The following is a 20301-nucleotide window of genomic DNA, read 5'->3' as shown; positions in this document are numbered from 1 at the left end:
TTTTTAAAAAAGATATATTGGAGATATTGATTTGAATTTTTTTTTTTTATATTTTGTCATTTTTATTGGGTCATTGGCTTGTGACAATTATTTAAATATTTTCAAGTTTGATTGTTATCAGTGGGCCATGAGATACTTGGGAGAGAAAATATTGAATATAAATTCAATGGTCAATTATATGCAGCGAGAAATCGTTTTTATTTTTATTCACCTTGATGGGTTTATTCAACTTTGCAAATTATTATGAATAAATAAAAAAATATATTAAATATATGTTGTAATTTTATTTGATATGTTGAATATTATTTTTTAAATTTTCAGCCATTTTTATAGATTAAATGCCGATTTTCTTTATTGTTTTTTTATTTTTATTTTTAATTAATTTATTTTTTTTAGTGTTTAATTAATGTTTTTTAGTATTTTTTAAAATTAAACGACATTAATTAATTTTGTAAAATTCAAGTACACTGTATTACCAACGAGTATCAATAAGATTAATGAATTATTTGGTAGATGGCGTAAGTGACTAAATCTATATGTTTTTATTTATTTAAAAAAACTGTCAAAAATAATGCTTTTATTGTTAATTTAATTACACGAAATTAATTGTTATTATGTTAACCTTGTATAATGATAACCCTTTAATCCTTTTTTGTATATAAAATCATACCTAGAATGTTGGATTAAAAAAATGAGTAAATAAACAACAAAAATGCCAACGAAAAATCCTCATTGTTATTGGTAATAATAATTATAATTACCAAATTTTCTATGCACCCATATAAAGAAAATATAATTAACAAATAATCATAATTGACCAGATATTTTTAGATTCAATAAATTATAATAATAATGGTCTTGCCAGTCAATAATTAACACGTCAGCGGTGAAATTTGACCACTCTGGATCTGCCACGCCATATTGAAATAAATGTGATTTCTATCATTTCTATTGTCCAAAACTACATAGCCTCAAAATTTTAATCTCATTTGATTTCATCGAAAAAAAAAAATAATAGATAGTTTACGTCAAGTGTTAATAAATATTCAAAATAAAAAATGAAATTTTCGGTAATAATATTATTAAGTTTTTATTTAATATTATCAGTTTATTGTGAGGAAAAAAAAAAAACATTGTCATGGAAAGACAAAAATATCATGGACATGAATGATGCTGATTTTGAAAGATTGTTGGATCAATGGGAGGTAATTGTTTGTTATAAATAAACAATCATGAATGATATTTAATAAAAAATATTTTTTAAATATTTTAAAATAGGAAAATGATGAAGAAAAAGAAGAACTTGCACCAGATGAATTGCCAGAGCATCTTCGTCCAGCCAAAAAAATTGATTTTTCAAAGGTAAAAATATAAAATAACATATTCAATGAATGTAATCATTAATGTACTTTTTTTTGTTAATGTAAAGATTGATACAACAAACCCTGATGAATTGGTAAAAGCAACAAAAACTGGCAAAAGTTTAATGATGTTTGTTGATGTAAAACAAGACATTCCTGATGATGAAGCTGAAAAAATCATGAAAATATGGCAAACAAGTTTACAAAATAATCACATTGTCATTGACAGATATCCAATTGAAGGAAAAAGATCAATATTTATGTTCAAAGAAGGATCACAATCAATTGATGCTAAAAACTTTTTAATTGAACAACCAGAATTGGATCATGTCTCTCTCGAAGGACAAACGTATCATGGAAAATACAGTTCTCAGGTACAATTAAAATCTTCAATAAATTATTATCCTCAACAATCAACAATTAAATAATTATTTTTCAATTTCAGCAGAAATCAAAAGGATCCAAAAAAAGTGAGCTCTAAAAAAAAGACTACCTCTTCTCAAAATTAAATGCTCACTATTATCATTAAATTTCAATTAATATTATTATTCATTCCAATGAAATAATTTACATATTTTATATCAAAATACTTCCAAATGTTTTTTTTTACATAAAATATAAATTAAATAAATTCTAGTAAATTAAAAAATAATACTTGAATATATTGTGGTAATTTATTTATCATTGATAATCATTTAGAAAAATTTTATTTGAGTCCAGCTTTTGTTAAATCAACTTGATTATTTTCCAGTGTTTTAATTTCACGTTGTAATTCTTTGACAACAGTTGCAAGTGCTTGTGGATTAACACCATGTTCACATAGTCTAACACAAATACTCAATGTTGCTGGATCTAAATTTGTGTTTAATAGCTTTGATATATCATAAAGTGTTTGAAACGTTTTTCGAGCTGCATTGACCTGATGATTCACAGGTTCCGGCATGCTGCCTCGTTGACGTTCCTTTCTAAATTGAAAAAAAAAAAAACAAATATAAAATAATTAAATATATATTCCAGCACACAAGCTTATGATAAAAATAAATTTATATTATTATTATTTGTATTTTTTTTTTAGTGAGTAGGTATCAAGTTAATTTAAGACTATTCAAATAATTTTAACTCTCATTCGTCTGGCATCAAGTCTGTGGCAACTGATGCAGACAAAATAAAATATAAAAGTCATACAATTTGAATTGGAAAATTGCCAAAAAAACTTGTCAAATAACTGAGACAAAAAATCTAATACCTGACTGCCAATATCTAGTACAAGTTAGTCTTCAATTAAATCATCAAGAAAAACGTAATATTATTATTTTTAATAAATTTATTTATTTCTCTTGTTATAAAGAAATAATAATTGAACCCTTGTGACACATTTGTGACTCTTTAACAACTTTAATTGAATGTAATTGTGCTTATATTATTTTTTTATTATGAGTCAACAAGACAGTGTGTGAGATTAAATTATGACCCATGAAATTCAGAATAATAATGACTTCTGTACTACTAACATGGTGTGAATTTGTTTAAATACTTAGCATGTTTTGTTTTTTTTATTATTTTTTAAATAAATAATATATGTGTTAATGATTTTTCAAGTTTGATATATTGATTGTTTATTGTTTTTATTAAATATATATTTTTTTTTGTTAGCAACAAGTTGATAATAAATAAATACTTACTCTCCAGAGTTTGACAGTTTTGCGATTTAGTTGATCACCAGGTCTCTAACAGTTTGTAACGTTGTTTATTATTAAAATATACAATTGACAATTGACATTTATCTTAGACAATAATATTGTTGTTGTTTATATGAATTTATTATTTAAATTTTAAGAATGTCAAAACCAACTGAAGAAGGCAGAAGAAGACCACCTCTACGTGATGATTCCTCGTTTGTTGGCGATCGTAAGTTTATTATTTAAACAATATTACTATTTTTAAATTAATGATATTTATTTATTGTTAATTTATTTTTTTTTTTTTGTGTTATTTTAACCTTCGGAAGCGGGAGAGGAGAAATGTTTAACAGTGAACTCTAGAGAGAAATCAGAAAAGCTTGTTGTATTTTTTTTTTTTACACAAACTGTAGTTTACAAATGTCAATTTAACAATAAATCTATAGTTTGTGTAATTTTGTGTCACGAGTATTATAAAGGCGTGACGTCGATCATCTGATTTCTTTGCTAAAAAATAAAAAAAAAAAAAAACATAAATATATTGTTTAATAAATTGTTTATTAATTTTCATTAAAAATGGCTCTTCATGCTGCAGGAAAAGGAAAACTTTTGGCTGTCATTGGTGACGAGGTATTAATAATTTATCACATGTTTTAATGATTTATTGTTGATGATTAAAATTACTCCATTATAAATTAATTATTTAAGGATACCTGTGTTGGATTTTTGCTTGGTGGAGTTGGTGAAATAAATAAACATCGTCAATCGAATTTCATGGTTGTTGACAAGAGTAAGTGTTTCTTGTAAAAAAATAAAATAAACAAACAATTGTTTTATTTTTAAATAATATATTACAGATACTGCTGTTAGTGATATCGAGGACACTTTCAAAAGATTTTTAAAAAGAGATGATATTGACATTATCCTGATCAATCAAAATGTAAGCCAAATAATTTATTTTAGCAGATGAAAATTAATAATTAATGTTGTGTTTTAAATATTTTTAAAGGTTGCTGAGATGATTCGTCATGTCATTGACAGTCACGTACAACCTGTACCATCAGTTCTTGAAATACCCAGTAAAGATCATCCTTATGATGCCAGCAAGGACTCAATCCTTCGACGTGCCAAGGTATGTTTTTATTAAATCATAAATCTAGAACACATGTTAATTTTATTTTCTCAATTCGTAGGGTATGTTCAATCCAGAAGACATACATTAGATTAACACAATGATCAACCCCCCAATTAAAAATATAAATCAAATAATTGTCTATCACAATATATTGTATTATAACATTTATTCTTTCAACTGTCAAGACGACAAGATATACTAAAATACAAAAAAAAAAGTAATAATAAATGTTTAAACATTCCTGAAAGGTATTAATTAAATTTTCATTATGTTAAAACATTTAAAAAGTAAATGGGGGCTATATTTTTTTTTCAAAAGCAGTTTTATTAAATTGTATAACAATTGTTGAAATTATAAAAAAAAAAAAAGTGTTTATGAATTAATAAAATAGTTGATAAAACGTGATGTAAATAGATTGTTGAATTGATGAGTATATCACTTGAATATTATTCTCTTTAAGTTATTAAGTATTAATTGTTCACACTGATTATTATTGTTGTAAAATAGTAAATTGAGAAAAAAATGCACACACACACACAAGGCAGATTGTTTAGCAATTAAATAGATTTTTCTAAATCGAAAAAAAAAACAAGATATAAAATAAGATTCGTAAATTTGTCAAAAAAAAAAAACAACAGTTCTTAGTAAAAACTTGAATCAAAATATACAAATATAATAATTAAATAATTCTATTATCGTCTTGGTGAATATCTGACGATTATTTTTTTTTTTTTTAAATATAATTTTGAATATCTACAAGTCTTCATTTTCTTCTCTCGCTGACATGAATATTTTTTGAACAGTGTGCGTTGCTGCAACTATTTATCAAAAGAAGATAAAACATATTAATAAAATATAATCATTTAAAAAATTAACATGAATAAATTACCATTCATTTTTTCAAACCATTGAGGTTTATTTTTCCATTCAACTCCAATAAAATAAGCTGGTACACCAGACAGTGTTATGACAATACCCCATCCAACAACTTCTGGTTGTACAAAGCAAGGTAAAATAACTAAGAAGGCACAAATTAGTACGAATATTATTGGAATAATAATAGGAACCTGTGTTAAACAAAATAATAAATTATTAATATCATTTCTTCTATTTAAATTAACATTAAAAATATAATATTTTACTTTTATTGGTCTTTCCATTTTGGGTCTTGAATATCTTAGCCAAAGAACTCCAGATACTGATAGCATTATGAAAAATGATTCAACAAAACTACAGTATGTTATTAGGACAAATATATCATTTGTACAAAGCATCAATACAGAAAGTATACCCTGCAAAACATCATGATAAATACAGTTGATTGTCGAAAAAAATTACATGTAAAAAAAGATTAATTTTATTACCGAAAATACTAAGGCAGGTGTTGGTGTTAATTTATCAACACTAATATGACTAAGCATTGCTGGAAAATGTCCATTACGAGCACCAACAAAACACATTCTTGATGATGTCATAATATGTACACTTAAACCACCAAATGCTGATGCAGCAACAAGTACTGGCATTATCCATGAAAATATACCAAGTGATTTATCACCAAGTGACACAGCAATTGCAACTGATGCACGCATTTCCATTGAACTTAATACAACAAGATATGCAACATTTGCAAGACCATATATCAATGTTACAAGTGGTAATGATATATAAATTGCACGTGGTAAATTAACATATGGATTTTGTAATTCTTCAGTCATGAAATTTAAATAATTCCATCCAGAATAAGAAAATATACCAGCATAAAATGCAATTGCTATTTGTCCAGGTACAACTGTTGTATCTTTAAATGGTTCATCAAAATTTTTTGTTTGACCTAGGTTCAAAATACATTATCAAATAAATTAAATAATTAAAGATATAATATTTATTTTTAAATTTAATGATAAATTAATGAAAAGGTTAACCTGATAAGAGCCAGACTATTCCAACCATAATTATGATAACAACAGCTGATATTTTAGCAAACATAAAAACATTTTGCATTCTCGTTGTTCCTTTGACATCGTAACAATTAACATAAGTCAAAAAACCTAAATTAAATTCATCAAGCATTAATTATACAATTGTTTTTTAAAAAAATATAAAATAGCTTACATATTGTCATGGCAGCTATTAATCGTAAACTATCACTTGGTATTTTACAGCCTGGAAATAAAGGCTGCATAACATACTCGGCAAATGTTAATGCCATGATGGCATTTGTAGTTGGTCTGTTGATAGAAAAAATAATATGAAAAGTTACATTAGAATGAATTTATCATTTGTAATTATTTAAAGTTGAAAATACAAACACAAATATTAAATTTGCTGCCCATAAGTATAAAAATGATGGTAATGCACCAAATGCCTCGTGTATATAAGCATAATCACCACCACTTTTTGGTATACATGTACCCAGCTCAGCATAACATAATGCACCAATCATTGACATTAATCCACAAAGTACCCATATTATTAATGAAAGACCAACACTTCCAGCTTGTTCAATAACACCTTTTGGTGTTATAAATATACCTTAAAAATAACACAAATTATATTTACTTAAACTAATTAAAATCAGTAAATGTTTTAAATGTTAATTAAGAAATTTATAATTACCAGATCCAACAATTATTCCTAAAATAATAGCAACACCTTCTAGAAGACCCAGTTGTTTTTTCATTTGTATTTTTTCATTACTTCCATTTATTGTTTTACTACCATTAATTGATTGCATTTCTCGTAATTCAATTTTACTTTTTCCCATCTTCAAAAAAATTACTATTTACCTTGAATAATAAAAAATTTAAATTTAAACTTTACAACTCAACGTTTAAACGACAATTATTTAATGAAACCAATATTATCTCTGATTTATATAACTTTTTTAAAAATATATTTAAACAAATATAAAAAAAAAAAACGATTGATTAAAAGATGAACCAAAAGTTTATCGATATTTATTGCAAAAGAAATAGTCTCAAAAAAAAACTGGCATAAAAACAAATATCAAAATGAGGTCAAAAACAGTTGTATAAATAAAAAAAAAAATATATATTTAAATAAAAAAAATAAATTTCCCAATGCTTGACTGATAATCACCTGATAAAAAAATAAAAGATTAATAATTATCAAAATTTGCAAATATATTAATTAAAAAATAAACCAACTTACAATTTTCAGTAATTTTTTTTCCTTCAATCTTGTCGAGGTGGGTATCAATCACTAACTCAGCTTACAACTTTGTGATCAATAAAAAAATTTATATTATATAAATTTCTTTATAATAATGTCCAGGCAATTATTTATTTTCAGCGAGGAAATATAAATGATAGTATTTATTTGCCTGGATTCAGTCCACTGATGGTACATTCTCTATGAAAATTCAATTTCAATAAAATAAATAAATTAAAATTGACACGATTATTATTGCAACTAATTGTCACATGCTCAAGAAAAATAAAAAAATGATTTATTATTTCGAGTAGTTATATGATACCCATTGATAATGCTGACTGTAACATGACTTTATGAAATGTAAACAAATTAAAGCCAGGTGCTGGCCAGGTAATAATAATAAATAATAATTAAAAAATTAAATTTTAATAATAAAAATATATTAATTGTGCTTTTGTAAACTCAAGGTTGTTGTTACATGATGTATTTTTATGTATTAATGTATTAATTGTACTGTTATTGCTATGACATACCAATTGGAGTAAATATGATAGAAAAAAATTAAGATAATGAATCAGAACTTCCTGGTTGACTGGTTTACTTGGTTATTATATTTTTCTAGCTGCACGTGTCTCTTGTATATAAATAGAATTCATCTTGAATTATGCTACAATATAAATATATTGTCTTGACTATTATTTTAAGCTTTGATTTACCAAGTCATCAGGGGGTGGTATAATAATATTGCAAATTTTTTTTTATTATTTTTTTAATGGGATTGCATTTGCAATTGTTATATAGGGGGCGTTGATTCGCTACTCAATCGGCAAAAACATTTTTGCATTATTTTTTTTTTTTGCAAAAAAAAATAAAAAGAAATTATAAAAAATTATGATACAGCAATTATTTGTAATTTATTTTATAGCTGACTTTGTTATTTATAAAAAAAAATTGTTTGTAAATTTTAGAATGTTCATGTCTTGAAAATTAACAAGAGGACAAACAATGTATTTTATAATTTACTTGTTATTTGAAATTTACATTTTATAATTTAATTTACTATGATGCACTGGTTGCTGGTTTCAGCTTGATAATTTTTTTGATCTATTTATTCATGAAAAATAATTACTGAGTTTGTTTATTAATGAAAATTGTTTTTTTATAATGAGGATAATTATTTTACTTACCAAAAGAAATACTATTGTATCAAATAACAAATGGTACAAATGATAAATCACATCAGCATTGAACAGTTGGTTAAAGCATGTTGCTGCATCTTCAAATGATTTATCAGCATCTAGTTCTTTTTCATCTAGGACAATTATAAATTCACCCTGTTAAATTGACTTTATTTTTTTTTAAATTAATAATTATTTTTAAGTCAACAATTGATGGCTAATAATAAGCTGATACTTACTTTGGTTGGTTAACGTAATTAATTATGTTAATTTGATTTATCACCTTCTGTTTCATCATTTGCCATTTTTTTTTTTACTCCATTCAATGTTTTTAATACTCCATGAGTTATCAAAACAGAACCACTTGAAGATATTTTATACTCCAATACATCCATGTTTTGTACCTATTTTTTATAATTAATTTTTTATTAATAAGTTTAGTTGTAATTTTTTAATAATTTATTTTTTTGTTTACCTTTGTTTATAATTGTGTTGTTATTGTTTTTGTTGTTGTTGTTATTATTATTGTTGACTTTTGGAATTTGAGATCTCAATTTTGCATATTGGGCATGTGCAAAAATTTTTCAGCGCCACTTGGCTGTGCTTGGCTGCTTGCTCGCTGCGGGGAACGGCGATGTGCATCAGTTGTGTGATTGAATTTGAAGTGTAACGTCGTGTGTTTCAAGCTGTTCCTTTGAAGTGGACAAGATGAGCAAGTTGGGTGACCCTGTAATCGTCATAGCTTCGTATCATTGTTTTTCCTGCTTCTGATTTTCTGGTACTGTCATTTCATATATCATTTTTATTATTTTATTCATCGAAAAATAAATTTTCAACTGTTTATATTATTTAATTATCAAGTTTTTATTTTATAAATTATAATTTTTTTTTTGGCGTAATTGTTCTAATTGTTCAGTTGAAAATTTATTTTTTACTCATTCATTTTTTTATTATTATTTTATGCGCCGAAATTTATTGCCCAATGTTTTTATTTTTTTATTTTTTTATTATCCCGGTATATTATTTATTTTTTATTCAATTAAGATGAAAAATCATTGTCGGAGTAATCGTGACAATGTTTTTTTATTTATTGTCGGCGTCGTTTGCTCACAACCGGCGTTAGCCTCTATTATTGAAATATTTTTGAATATTTTGCATTTTTATTTTTTTTTTCAACAAATAATTATTTATTAAAAAAATCATGCAATAATATTCGATATTTTAATAAATAATTATGTAAATATCTATATGTCGTCGGTTTTTATTGTTAATTATTATTAATTATTATAATTATCATTATTTTTTCATCAAAAAAAAAAAAAAAGAAGCCGGTAGAAATTTAGTAGATAGATGGCGACTCTCGGATATGTTCAAGGAGCCATCTTCGATAAAAAAGCGCGCCATTCTATTGGCCAATTCAAATTCTATTTTATGCATTTCGAAGTAAATGTTAATAAAAATTTAACAATAATTATTAATTTTTTCTTCAAAATTAATACGTCAATTTTAATCAACTTTTTAAATTTCTTCAAACACGTTGACTTGAATTTTAAAGATAAATTACTTGACAATAATTTTTAATTATTTATTAAACAATAAATAACATAATTAGCTACGTTTTTTTATTAATTAATTTTTTAATTAATGTTAATTTTAATTATTTAATATTATATTTAAAAAAATAACAAGTTTAACTCATTGAGTAGAGATGTCGCAACATTTAACTTAAAAAATTCAATGACCTTGCAAAATTCATAATACTCATCGACACCAAAACCAGTAACCAAACGGCGTCATTTTGTTGTTTGCTTTCAAAGTCTCAACAAGTTTATACACGTTTCATCAGCATATATCCATTAATTATTTTGCATTCTCACAATATTAATTAATCTTTGAAAAACAATCACATCATTATACTTTCATTTCGTGCATTAATTATTTAATGACAAAAAGAAAAACATCAAGTCTTATATATCCCGCTATTGTCTATTGTCTATACCGAGATTACCAAGTTAAAAGTAGAACATTACATTTTATTAATAATTTAAAAAAGCGTAAATGATCTTTTATCATAAATCATTTCGAAAATGATCCTTATCATAACATGCTACCATATTTTTTTGTAAATTTTATTTATCAAATAACAAGAAACTAAGAAAGCCAAAATATATTTATTCAATAAATATTATACATCGTGGACAAATATATTATTTTCATATCATGCATCATAATTATTTATTATCACATTTTCAATGCCAACAAAAAATGAGTAAATCAGTTTGAGCGTCTCATCGCCATCTTCCATTTGATTGTCCACTATATAAAACAGATGTTTTTAACAAGGTCATCATGTCCATCAACATCATTGACATGTATGTCATAAAAATCCAAACATTTCGCTGATTTGTTTATTGACTTATGATATTTTTTCATACAAACATTTAGAAATACAAGATGAATTTTTGAGAAAAAAAAATCATGTTAATTATGGAGCACAGTTTTGTTGATTTATTTTTTGTTGTTGTTTCTTCAACATGATGGTCTCCATGGTAGAGTTCTTGTCGAACAATAATTTGGTTAAATTACAATGATTATTGGCTTGCAGCGATAACAATCACTGACTTTATTTTTTTCCTTTTTTTATTATTGTTGCACTGGGCTCTTCTTGGTGATGATGTTCGCATACAGAGAATATTTTATCTTGAATTTATATATTGGGTTAAGCAAAGATCCTTCAGTGTGCCTTGCAGCCTTTGTATATATAAATGAGTTTTTTTTTTTTTTTTTAAATTTATTTATTGGTCTTGCTATTTATAAAACGCGTTGAGATTCTACGGAAGCCACGTTTGGGACCACTGCCCCGCCCGATTAATTCTCTTGAGTAAAAACGAGAAATGCAATTTTGTAATTACAGGTTTATTTTAAAATAAATCCCCATACAAAATTGCAATAAAATCTACTTTTTTTAACCCGTATTTTTTTTTAATTCTTTTGATCTCTTTTACTCGTGAATTATTTTGATAATTATTATTTTTTTTTGTCTTTCAATTTTCGTCAATTAAATATTTAAAAGAATTTTTTTTTTTTTTTCTTTTTTTGCTTAGCAATGAAATAACTAATTGACCATGAATATTTTCATGTCAATAACCTTTTTAAATCTGCAATTATGTATTTTTTTTTTAAATTAATAAAAAAAAATAATCAAATGAATTGTCATTTGATCCATGCAACTGCACAAAAATCAATTTTTCAAACTAAAAAAAAAAATAAAATAAAAAATTAAAAACTCAGCATTATAAAACAATAAATAATTTAAAATTAAAAAAATTTAAAAATCCAGTAAATGCCTGATTTAAATACGTTTAAATAAAATAAAATTCACCTATACAAATTTTTGATTTCGCACGTGCTGCTTTTTTCTTCTTCCTAATTTACATGAAATCTAAATTTTCAATATTTCAAAATATTTTTTATGATTGCGTATATATAAATACACAAATAAAATTTCAATAGTCACAAAAGAAGAAGCATCTCTTCAAGGCCACACCTCCTACGATGATGGCAAAAAAAAAAAAATGAAAAGAAAAAAACTTATATACTTGTATATATATTTTTTATAAATACATGTATAATTTTTATAAAAGTATTTGTATCGTTCGTAACACGAGTAGTCAAACTCACGGCTTAAATCGCATTAAAAGCACGTCCAGACTGTTTTGGTGGTACAGGGGCACCGGATTATACCCCAAGACCCATCTAACTTTAAGTGCCTCTTTTTTGGATCCACCTTTTTAATGTCCATTTCAACGACACATTTCGCATATTTCAAAATGAATCTATCTTTATGTTCCAATTCAAAATTTAACAAAAAATAAACATCAATTTTTTATATATTTAATTTTAATTTATGATAATACATATATTTTTTTTTTTGATATATTTTTAAATCTGTAAAATCATTATGACGATTTTTTATCAGCACATATATAATTAATAAAATCTCGGTAAATTTTATCAGAGTATCAAATTTTTTTATATTTATTTTTTATTGAAGAGATTGGTAGCTTTTTTTTTCATTTAATTTTTCATCTTCTTCTTCTGCTTTGGCTCAGGTGTTAACAAGATTAAAGTGTATGAAAATTTTAAATGATTTCATTTTATTTTTATTTTTATTTCATATAAAATCTCAGTTTACCTATGGGATGCTGAGTACAAGGGGTCATTGGACTTTTGTATGAAGTATATATCTTTAGCCATCTGTTCTTGCTTTTGAGCACTCATCTTGTGATTCTCTTTAACCATGTATGTATTATATTATATACATACTAACATGAAGAAAAAAAATTCATATTATTCTTTTTGATTTTTCTTGATGCTTCTTTTGCTTCTTTAGCTTCATTTTATTATTCTCAGTTAGTGTCTTTTTATGAATAAATGTATACATTATTTTTTGCTTTTGTTTTGTTGTTGTTTTTTGCTTTTTTTATATTGATATATATTTATAAATAAAATATAATGTTTTATACATAAGCAATGATGAAACAAGTTCTCACAAAATCGATGAAAGAGACAGGTATTAATCAAATGTAATCCCATTGATCTCAAATAATAAAAAAAAAATTTTACGTGTGACGATTAAGATTATGCGAATGACCATGAGATTTAGCTGATATTTTGAATAATAATAATTTTTTTTTTGACTTGATAGAATTGACAGGAGAATTGATATCAATATGGTCGTGTCAAATTTGATTTGTTAATTATTCAAAGAAATCTAGCATCACGATTTTACAATGTTTTTTATCGAAAAAAAAATTTATAAATATATTTAAAAAATTGGCTATAATAGTAATAATATTATTTAATTATTTTTACATATTAATTTTAAATTCTCAGAGCTACTTGTTTTTATTTTATGTATGCCCAAAAAAAAAAAAAAAAAATTTATTCTTAATGTCATCATATTTGAAAACTATCAAATCATGATGGCTTATAAAATTATTAATATGCATATAAACTTTGAGAAAAAAATAAATAATAATACAAACTTCTTTTTTTTTTTATTTAAAAAAAAAAAAACGAGTTAATGCGATGTCAAAAAATCCAGCTGTGAGCACGAGACATCTCGAATATATCCGTGCTGACTTATCTTTGTCGATTACATTAGTCTTTTTCTTCTCCACTTTACAATTTTTTTTATTTTTTAAATTTTTTTGCTTTTACCAATCCTTTTCTGTATAGTAGCCTCATAAAAACACAAACCATATAGAATTTTTTTTTTTTTTTTAATTCTTATGTCTTCACATTTTATCTTGAATATTGTTTATCATCATGATGAATAATGAAATTTTATAAATTTATAATCTCATATAATAATTGATTAAAAATTCATCAATTTATTATTTATTTTTTTTTGCTTTTAAAGCTTTTATAATAATTGAATTTTTTCATAAATAACATTACTCTACATGATGAGATATAATTTTTTTTTTGCATTATTAAACTTGGACAAAATATATTTTTAAAAATTTTTTAAATCTTTATTGAATTTGTTGGAGTGTGTGGCATCAAGTCGTGACTATTGTGCTTCAATAAAAATTTCAATGAAACCATGCCACAATTCAATCCACATAAATATTATTATTTTGTTGTTTAAAAATTTTTTTATTTATGATAATTACCGAAAAAAAAAGAGAAAAATAATTTCATTTATCGAAATTTGAAATCTTTGTGATTGAAGTAAAAATAACATTGGGGGGTTCAAAAGAATATAAGAATAAAAGATTGATATATATATTCATTGCGGAAAAATATATATAAAATTTGAATTTTCGATATCGCGTGCAGCAAGTCACTTTCGTTTGGTCAACCAATCGAAAGACCCTCCCTCGTTCGCTGCTGGAACCAAATGGAGAATTTGTTGTCCAAGAAAGGAGAATAAAAAAAACAAAAAAAAAAAAAAGGTCAGCAAGGCTGAAAGAGTATACAGAGGGCTTGAGGCGGAGAAAAGAGTAGAGTTGAAAATAAAAAATCAAGATGAGAACAAGTCCTCGAAGAAGATAGAGGTAAAAGATGAAGAGGAGTACGAAAAAAAAAAAAGAGAGATTAATGCATTTACCAAGAATGATAACAAAGGATGGAGGAAAAAAAAAGTACACATATATGTATAAAAAAAATGATAAGACTCAGTCATGAGCAAGTTGAAGTAAGATGGGAGTAAAAAAATAAAATAAAATAAAGAAGAATAAGGCAGAGAGAAGAGCAAGAGAAAATGATAAACGAAGAAGAGGTAAATATGGGATGTAGAGAGGAATAAAAAAAAAAAATTATAAAAATAAATAAATAAAATAAAAAAAATATTAAACCGGCCGTGACGATGTGAGTGCTGAGGCCATGCGAATGAAACAAGTATCAAGAAAAAACATACACTGAGATTGTGGCATCAAAGGATAAAAGATTAACAAAATAATTCGATATATTATTCGACGTATTACAATATCATATATTCATTTAAAAAAATTATTTATAATTAAATAATATATTATACTTGGTTTAGATGAAAAAATAATTGAAATTTTTTTTTTTTTTAAATATTTTTTTCAAGTACAAAAGACAATAATAAATAGGCGATAAATATAGTAAATTTTTGATAGAAAAAAATTGCTATAATTTTAGAATTAAAGATTATTTATTTATTGATAAAATATATTAATTATTTAGAATTTGTTTTCAAGATTTTGGGGGGAGTTGTATATAAACAATGAAAATATTGTTGTTGATGCAACAGCTGATGCATTTTTTTTTTTTTTGCTTTTATCTTTTGTCTTAATTTAATATATTTTTTTAATATTGTATATATTATTAGCCATGTGCATCTTTGCTAAAAAAAAAAAAAACTTGACAAATATAAAACTGAGTGTTTTGCACGGTAGCAGTTGATGGCAAACACACAAGACCAAAGTGTAGTTTTTGTCAGAAGGATGCAAGACTAGTTTGAGTAAAGGGTTAAAGTGAGAAGATGAAATAAATAATGAAAATAATAAAAAATGAGCAAAGAAAAACTTGAGAAGAAGAAGAAGACAAGTGGCTTACGAGTTGGTACACTCGACAGGAGCCAAATAAGAAGATTTAAAATAAAAATAATAAGAAAAAAAAAACAACAAGCTATACAGCGAGTAAAAGTATAAAAAAAAAAATTAAAATTAAAAAAAATTAGCTGATCGCAAAAGAAGAAGAGCACATGAATAAAACGAAGTGGTTTGTAAGATACGTCATGGGTCAGATTAAAATCATTTGGCCCTTCCTTTTTTTTATTTTTTTATTTTCGCCACGTCCAGATGACTTTCGTCTTCGTTATTATATTTATTTTTTTACATGAATTTTATATTTAGCCCTTTTGCACTTTTATGGTAAATTCGTTGATATACAATGCACTCGTATATAATTACCCAAATATACTGAATATAATTTCAAAATAACCAAAAAAGAAAAAAAAAAAAATTTCATTTGAATATATTTATTTGACTTCAATGAAAAATATTTTTTATGCAAAATGAAGCTTTTTTTTTTTTGTTCTATTTATAATAAGACTGATGAAAAAACTCAGACGTCATTCAGACTGCATTTTGATAATTTATTTTCGTCTGAAAAAATAAAATGAGAAAAATAGATTTGAAAAATAATTTTTTTTTTTTCGCCTTTTGCTTGTATGTTTTTCTTAAATCGCGTATGAAAGATTTATTGACGTTGAAATTTGCATTTTAAATACGTTGAAGAGTGGGTGGAGTATAACTTTAGCTACCTGCAAAAAAAAAAAAATTAAATATTTCTTCCCCCAACATTATTGCCTTCTGGATCTCTTTTTCGTCTAACTACGTTATTTTTTTATTCGTATACCTTGCCATGGGCAAATTGTGATTTTTTTTTTTTTATCTCTTTTCCTTCAAGCTATGGTTTTTTATTTTATTATTTTTTATTCTGAACATTCGTCTCTAGATTTGAGCATTTTTTTTTTTTTTTATTATAAAATTATTATTATTATTTTTTTGGTTGTTAAAAATATTTGGTGTTAATGATGGAAGCTGTAAGGCTTACAGATTTTTTTTCCATGTTTTTTTTTTTTGAGAAGTATAAAAATGTTGTGCTGCTACTAAGCCATGTAAAATATATAAATAATTATATAAATACCTATTTTATTTCGTTGCTACAGAGTATTAGAAAAATAAATCGAATTTTAATCAAAAAATTTAATAAAAATATATGATATGAATGAAAAGAAAAAAAAGGGTTTGTGTGTGTTTCGAACACGAAAGGAGAATATTAATATGGAGCATGATGGTGGTACACACCTTACTTTTTTTTTTTTTTTTAAATATATATATAACATTCTCTTTTCATGGCTTCTTGTCTCTCTGGACTCCCTCATTTCGTTCACCATGATTCCCCCTATATTTAAAATAAAAAAAAAATTCATTTTTGTCTTTTTTTTTTGTTGCAACTTATTTTCATGTATCTATATACTTTTACCTTCAACTTTTTTCATTATTATTGTTATTAAAAATATTTTATTTCCAAATAAAATTTTACCCTTTAAAAAAACATAATGTAAATGTCACAAAAAAAAAATAATTTGATCATTACTTGCATTGAATTTTGTTGAAATAAATTTTTGTTTTTGTTCTTGGAATATAAATTAATAATAATTATATTGTTTTGGAAAATACAACCCTTTGGGTATTAATTTGTATCTATAATTGACAAAAAAATTTAAAACATATAATTTTTTTATTTTTTATTTATTTTTATTTAAACAACATTATAATGGTTAATTTATTTTTTATTTTACAATTTAATAATGCTTTTTTTTGCTATTCAACTAAAAAAATATGATAACAGTTTTTGATATAATGAAAAATTATTTTATGATTTTAATTGTCAAATTTAAAGAAAACATTTTCAAATTATTTACCAACACATTTTTTATCAGTCATAATTTTTCCGTCATATTTACGACTTTGACATTTTTTTTTTTATTAATTTTTTTTCCTGTTAAATTCCAATGTCATGTAAAATTCTTGTGTCTCATTCAAAGCCATTAACGAGTAATTTTCCTCAACGTAACTGCCTCTTTGTCGTTAACTCTTTAACGGCAATGTGATTATTATTTTTTTTTTTGTTATTTATTTATTATTTCTTCAAAGCTTTAAATAATAAAATTTTTTAAAACATATACTCGTCATCATTTGGGTTTATTATATATTTCTAAATATAAACCTTCAAGTAAAGAAGAAAAAAAAAAAAAAATTCAAATAAATAAAATAATAACGAAGGAGAATATATAAAGCAAAAAATACGAGGATAAAAAATAATAAAAAAATAAGATAAAAAAAAAAAAAGAGAGGCTGCGGTAGAGTGAAAAAAAGAGGAGCATGAAAAAAAAATGAAAAAAAATACTCTGCAGGGGCTTGTACTCCAGGGCGTATGACCGGGCTTTGAACCCTTGGTTGGAGTACTACGTCGTGATGAACGTGCGAGGGTCTGCATCAACTCCAACTTGCACGATTGGTCAGATTTTTCTACCTCCCCTTTAATCTTCCCTTTCACTCACCCCTCTAAATCTTCATCTTACTTTGCTTCATCGTCATCATCATCATCATCGACATGGTTGTTGATTTTTTTTTTTTTTTTCACAAAAACTTATTTATATTTTACAAATACGTCTTACAGCGAAACTCAACATGTCCACACACACATATAGAGATAAACACGTTTACCACTTTTTTAAACTCTTGACTTTGATACTTAAAAAGTTGCATTTATACACTGTGTCAAATCCGGTTGCTCTTTTGTTTACGGAAGAAAATCTTGGTGATGTTTTACACATGCCTATGCATTCATACTCCAAACCCCTTTACAATCAGGTTCATCGGGTTTTCAATTGCAATACTATTTATAATATGTTATTAATGACTAATTAATATTCAATTTATAACTTCTCTATATTTTCATAACAAAAATTACGATAATTAAATAATAATCCTGAAAATAGCTGGAAAGTATTTTTTTTTTTTTTTTATTATTAATGTTGAAGAGAAAAAAAAATTTTAATCGAGCTCAGTGAAGCTGAAATAATAATTCGGATCTGGTCCACATGGTACAGTGTAATAAAAGCCAATAATTTTTTTTTTTTTTTGCATTCATTTTAATGGATTCAAACATCATGCACATATTTTGATACTGAAAATTGTGCAAAAATTGTTTTGATCAAAGTAATAATGAGACCAGTCTTGTTATTATTTATTTATATATAAAAAAAAATGTCTTAAAGTTTTTTTCAATTTTATTTTCATGCTGAGTTTTATATACATGAATGTGGGTGTGTGGTGTGTTTGTATATTGATGCAATGGGGATTGCATGGGGCCTTAAATCGGGCCAACGTAACGGGCTCCCTCTTCTTTGAATCTTCAAATCATGTGGCCACTGTGCTACTATATACTAAAAAAAAAAAGTCAAAGTTATACTTCAGCCTCTATAATGCCATTGTGTTTACAATGTTTACTTCGGTCGATGACTCCCACTGAAATTCCTTGAAGTCATTTGAAGCCCTATTCTCCCCTAGGAGAACTTTTTTTTGTTACATTTTTTTTTTTTTCTATTTCTATTTTTGAAGCATAAAGCGAAACATACAGTTATGGTTCCACTTCAAATTTCTCACATAAAAATAGTATCTTTATTTTTTTATGTTTTTCTATTTTTATTCATGCTGGGATTTTTTTTTTTTAATCTATTCATTTCATGAACTTCCTTATATTTTAAATAATTAATAATTAATAATATATTTGATAATATTATATGGCGATATTCAAAACGTAAAAAAAATATTGATGTTCACCTTGATGAGAACGTGTATAAATTGTGGTGCATGAAGAGTGATGGCTGGCACCAGTCATGGACAAGTTCCAAATGCAAAAAGTACATACATATATTCACACATGTGTGGTGTATGTATACATTGTAGGGGGGAGTTAGGAGAAAAACGCGAATCCGTTGGTAATATAAGAGAAAAAAAAAAAAAAAGTATGGGTAATCAAGCAAAAGAGATAGAAGATGTATACATACAAGTGGGAAAGTACCCGTTGTACTGACCGGGCTTTGAACCCTCTCTGTGTATAGTAAACAACAGGTACATTGCACCCTGCTCGTCCTCGATTTCTCATACGTGAAAAAATAAATAAAAATAAGAAAATTATATAGCTCAAAGTTTGAATTAATAAATATAATATATATGACATTTTAAATTATAGATAAATAGTTTGGTAAATTGTAAATTATTTGCAAGTCAAAATGAGAACAGAGAAAGAGAGAGAGAATGATTGAAAGTTGTTGTTGTTGTTGTTGATGTTGATGTTGGAAGTGCACCTCTGTTGCTATATGAAATGTCCGCACCTATCACTTTTTTTATTTTAACATTTTATTTATTTTATTTTTGAGAACGTGAGGTAACGGATCTTATTCCTTAATCAATTTTTCTGATGTATGTTTATATTCAAGTGTGGTTGTCCATTCTTATGACGTTCATAAAATGCATTTAAGGAACTGCACATATACCATTGAAGTTGCATATTATCAAATTGACCTTTCTACAAAAAATAAAGCAAAAAACAAGTTGCGTTAATTACACATTAACTTGTTTATAATTATTTTTGATTTTTATTATTCTTGTCATTGTCAGATAATTCTTAAAATTATTATTTTTTGTTTTAATAAAATT

The 20301-nt window shown here is 25.1% G+C and overlaps 4 protein-coding genes across 10 annotated transcripts; 2 read left to right on the top strand and 2 right to left on the bottom strand.

The window, feature by feature from the left end:
* The first annotated feature begins 759 nt into the window (after positions 1-759).
* On the top strand, positions 760-1943 carry LOC122848518 (LDLR chaperone boca). Of its 2 annotated transcripts, none has more exons than XM_044146630.1 (4): positions 760-1205; positions 1279-1362; positions 1430-1735; positions 1810-1943. In XM_044146630.1, exons 1-4 carry the CDS (start codon positions 1059-1061, stop codon positions 1840-1842), a joined length of 570 nt encoding a protein of 189 aa, XP_044002565.1. In that variant the 5' UTR covers positions 760-1058; the 3' UTR covers positions 1843-1943. The 2 variants fall into 2 exon arrangements, with proteins under 2 accessions (XP_044002565.1, XP_044002564.1); XM_044146629.1 differs by having other exon boundaries at positions 1807-1942.
* A 73-nt stretch (positions 1944-2016) lies between these two features.
* On the bottom strand, positions 2017-3157 carry LOC122848523 (mitotic-spindle organizing protein 1-like). The gene is made up of 2 exons (XM_044146642.1): positions 3044-3157; positions 2017-2326 (listed from the first exon to the last, which is right to left on the bottom strand). Exon 2 carries the CDS (start codon positions 2302-2304, stop codon positions 2068-2070), a length of 237 nt encoding a protein of 78 aa, XP_044002577.1. The 5' UTR covers positions 2305-2326; positions 3044-3157; the 3' UTR covers positions 2017-2067.
* Positions 2486-5271, top strand: LOC122848519 (V-type proton ATPase subunit F). Of its 4 annotated transcripts, none has more exons than XM_044146631.1 (7): positions 2486-2875; positions 3199-3269; positions 3636-3670; positions 3749-3830; positions 3898-3980; positions 4050-4172; positions 4234-4882. In XM_044146631.1, exons 2-7 carry the CDS (start codon positions 3200-3202, stop codon positions 4261-4263), a joined length of 423 nt encoding a protein of 140 aa, XP_044002566.1. In that variant the 5' UTR covers positions 2486-2875; position 3199; the 3' UTR covers positions 4264-4882. The 4 variants fall into 4 exon arrangements, with proteins under 4 accessions (XP_044002566.1, XP_044002567.1, XP_044002568.1 ...); XM_044146632.1 differs by having other exon boundaries at positions 2487-2661; positions 4234-5271; XM_044146633.1 differs by lacking the exon at positions 2486-2875 and adding an exon at positions 3012-3084.
* Positions 4879-9159, bottom strand: LOC122848515 (large neutral amino acids transporter small subunit 1). Of its 3 annotated transcripts, XM_044146623.1 has the most exons (11): positions 9006-9159; positions 8540-8934; positions 7350-7550; positions 6795-6964; positions 6488-6710; positions 6291-6406; positions 6101-6226; positions 5540-6009; positions 5318-5467; positions 5065-5242; positions 4879-4993 (listed from the first exon to the last, which is right to left on the bottom strand). In XM_044146623.1, the coding sequence occupies exons 4-11, from the start codon at positions 6940-6942 to the stop codon at positions 4929-4931; spliced, it is 1476 nt and encodes a 491-aa protein (XP_044002558.1). In that variant the 5' UTR covers positions 6943-6964; positions 7350-7550; positions 8540-8934; positions 9006-9159; the 3' UTR covers positions 4879-4928. The 3 variants fall into 3 exon arrangements, with proteins under 3 accessions (XP_044002558.1, XP_044002559.1, XP_044002560.1); XM_044146624.1 differs by lacking the exons at positions 8540-8934; positions 9006-9159 and adding an exon at positions 7886-8177; XM_044146625.1 differs by lacking the exons at positions 7350-7550; positions 8540-8934; positions 9006-9159 and adding an exon at positions 7886-8178.
* Between the last annotated feature and the right edge of the window lie 11142 nt (positions 9160-20301).

This window comes from Aphidius gifuensis, linkage group LG2 (assembly GCF_014905175.1).
Source record: "Aphidius gifuensis isolate YNYX2018 linkage group LG2, ASM1490517v1, whole genome shotgun sequence".
NCBI classification, from domain to species: domain Eukaryota; kingdom Metazoa; phylum Arthropoda; class Insecta; order Hymenoptera; family Braconidae; genus Aphidius; species Aphidius gifuensis.
The sequence above is the reverse complement of the archived record's forward strand: the minus strand, read 5'-3'. Positions and strand labels throughout refer to the sequence as shown.

Bases quoted from the DNA above. Each gene is read 5' to 3' on its own strand.
- LOC122848518 (XM_044146629.1), top strand. From the start codon at position 1,059: ATGAAATTTTCGGTAATAATATTATTAAGTTTTTATTTAATATTATCA. The intron at 1,206-1,278 runs GTAATTGTTTGT...ATTTTAAAATAG, and splicing joins GATTGTTGGATCAATGGGAG to GAAAATGATGAAGAAAAAGA. The intron at 1,736-1,806 runs GTACAATTAAAA...TTTCAATTTCAG, and splicing joins ATGGAAAATACAGTTCTCAG to CAGAAATCAAAAGGATCCAA.
- LOC122848515 (XM_044146623.1), bottom strand. From the start codon at position 6,942: ATGGGAAAAAGTAAAATTGAATTACGAGAAATGCAATCAATTAATGGT. The intron at 6,711-6,794 runs GTAATTATAAAT...GTTATTTTTAAG, and splicing joins AGGAATAATTGTTGGATCTG to GTATATTTATAACACCAAAA. The intron at 5,468-5,539 runs GTAATAAAATTA...GATGTTTTGCAG, and splicing joins CACCTGCCTTAGTATTTTCG to GGTATACTTTCTGTATTGAT.
- LOC122848519 (XM_044146632.1), top strand. From the start codon at position 3,200: ATGTCAAAACCAACTGAAGAAGGCAGAAGAAGACCACCTCTACGTGAT. The intron at 3,671-3,748 runs GTATTAATAATT...TAATTATTTAAG, and splicing joins TGGCTGTCATTGGTGACGAG to GATACCTGTGTTGGATTTTT. The intron at 4,173-4,233 runs GTATGTTTTTAT...CTCAATTCGTAG, and splicing joins CAATCCTTCGACGTGCCAAG to GGTATGTTCAATCCAGAAGA.
- LOC122848523 (XM_044146642.1), bottom strand. From the start codon at position 2,304: ATGCCGGAACCTGTGAATCATCAGGTCAATGCAGCTCGAAAAACGTTT.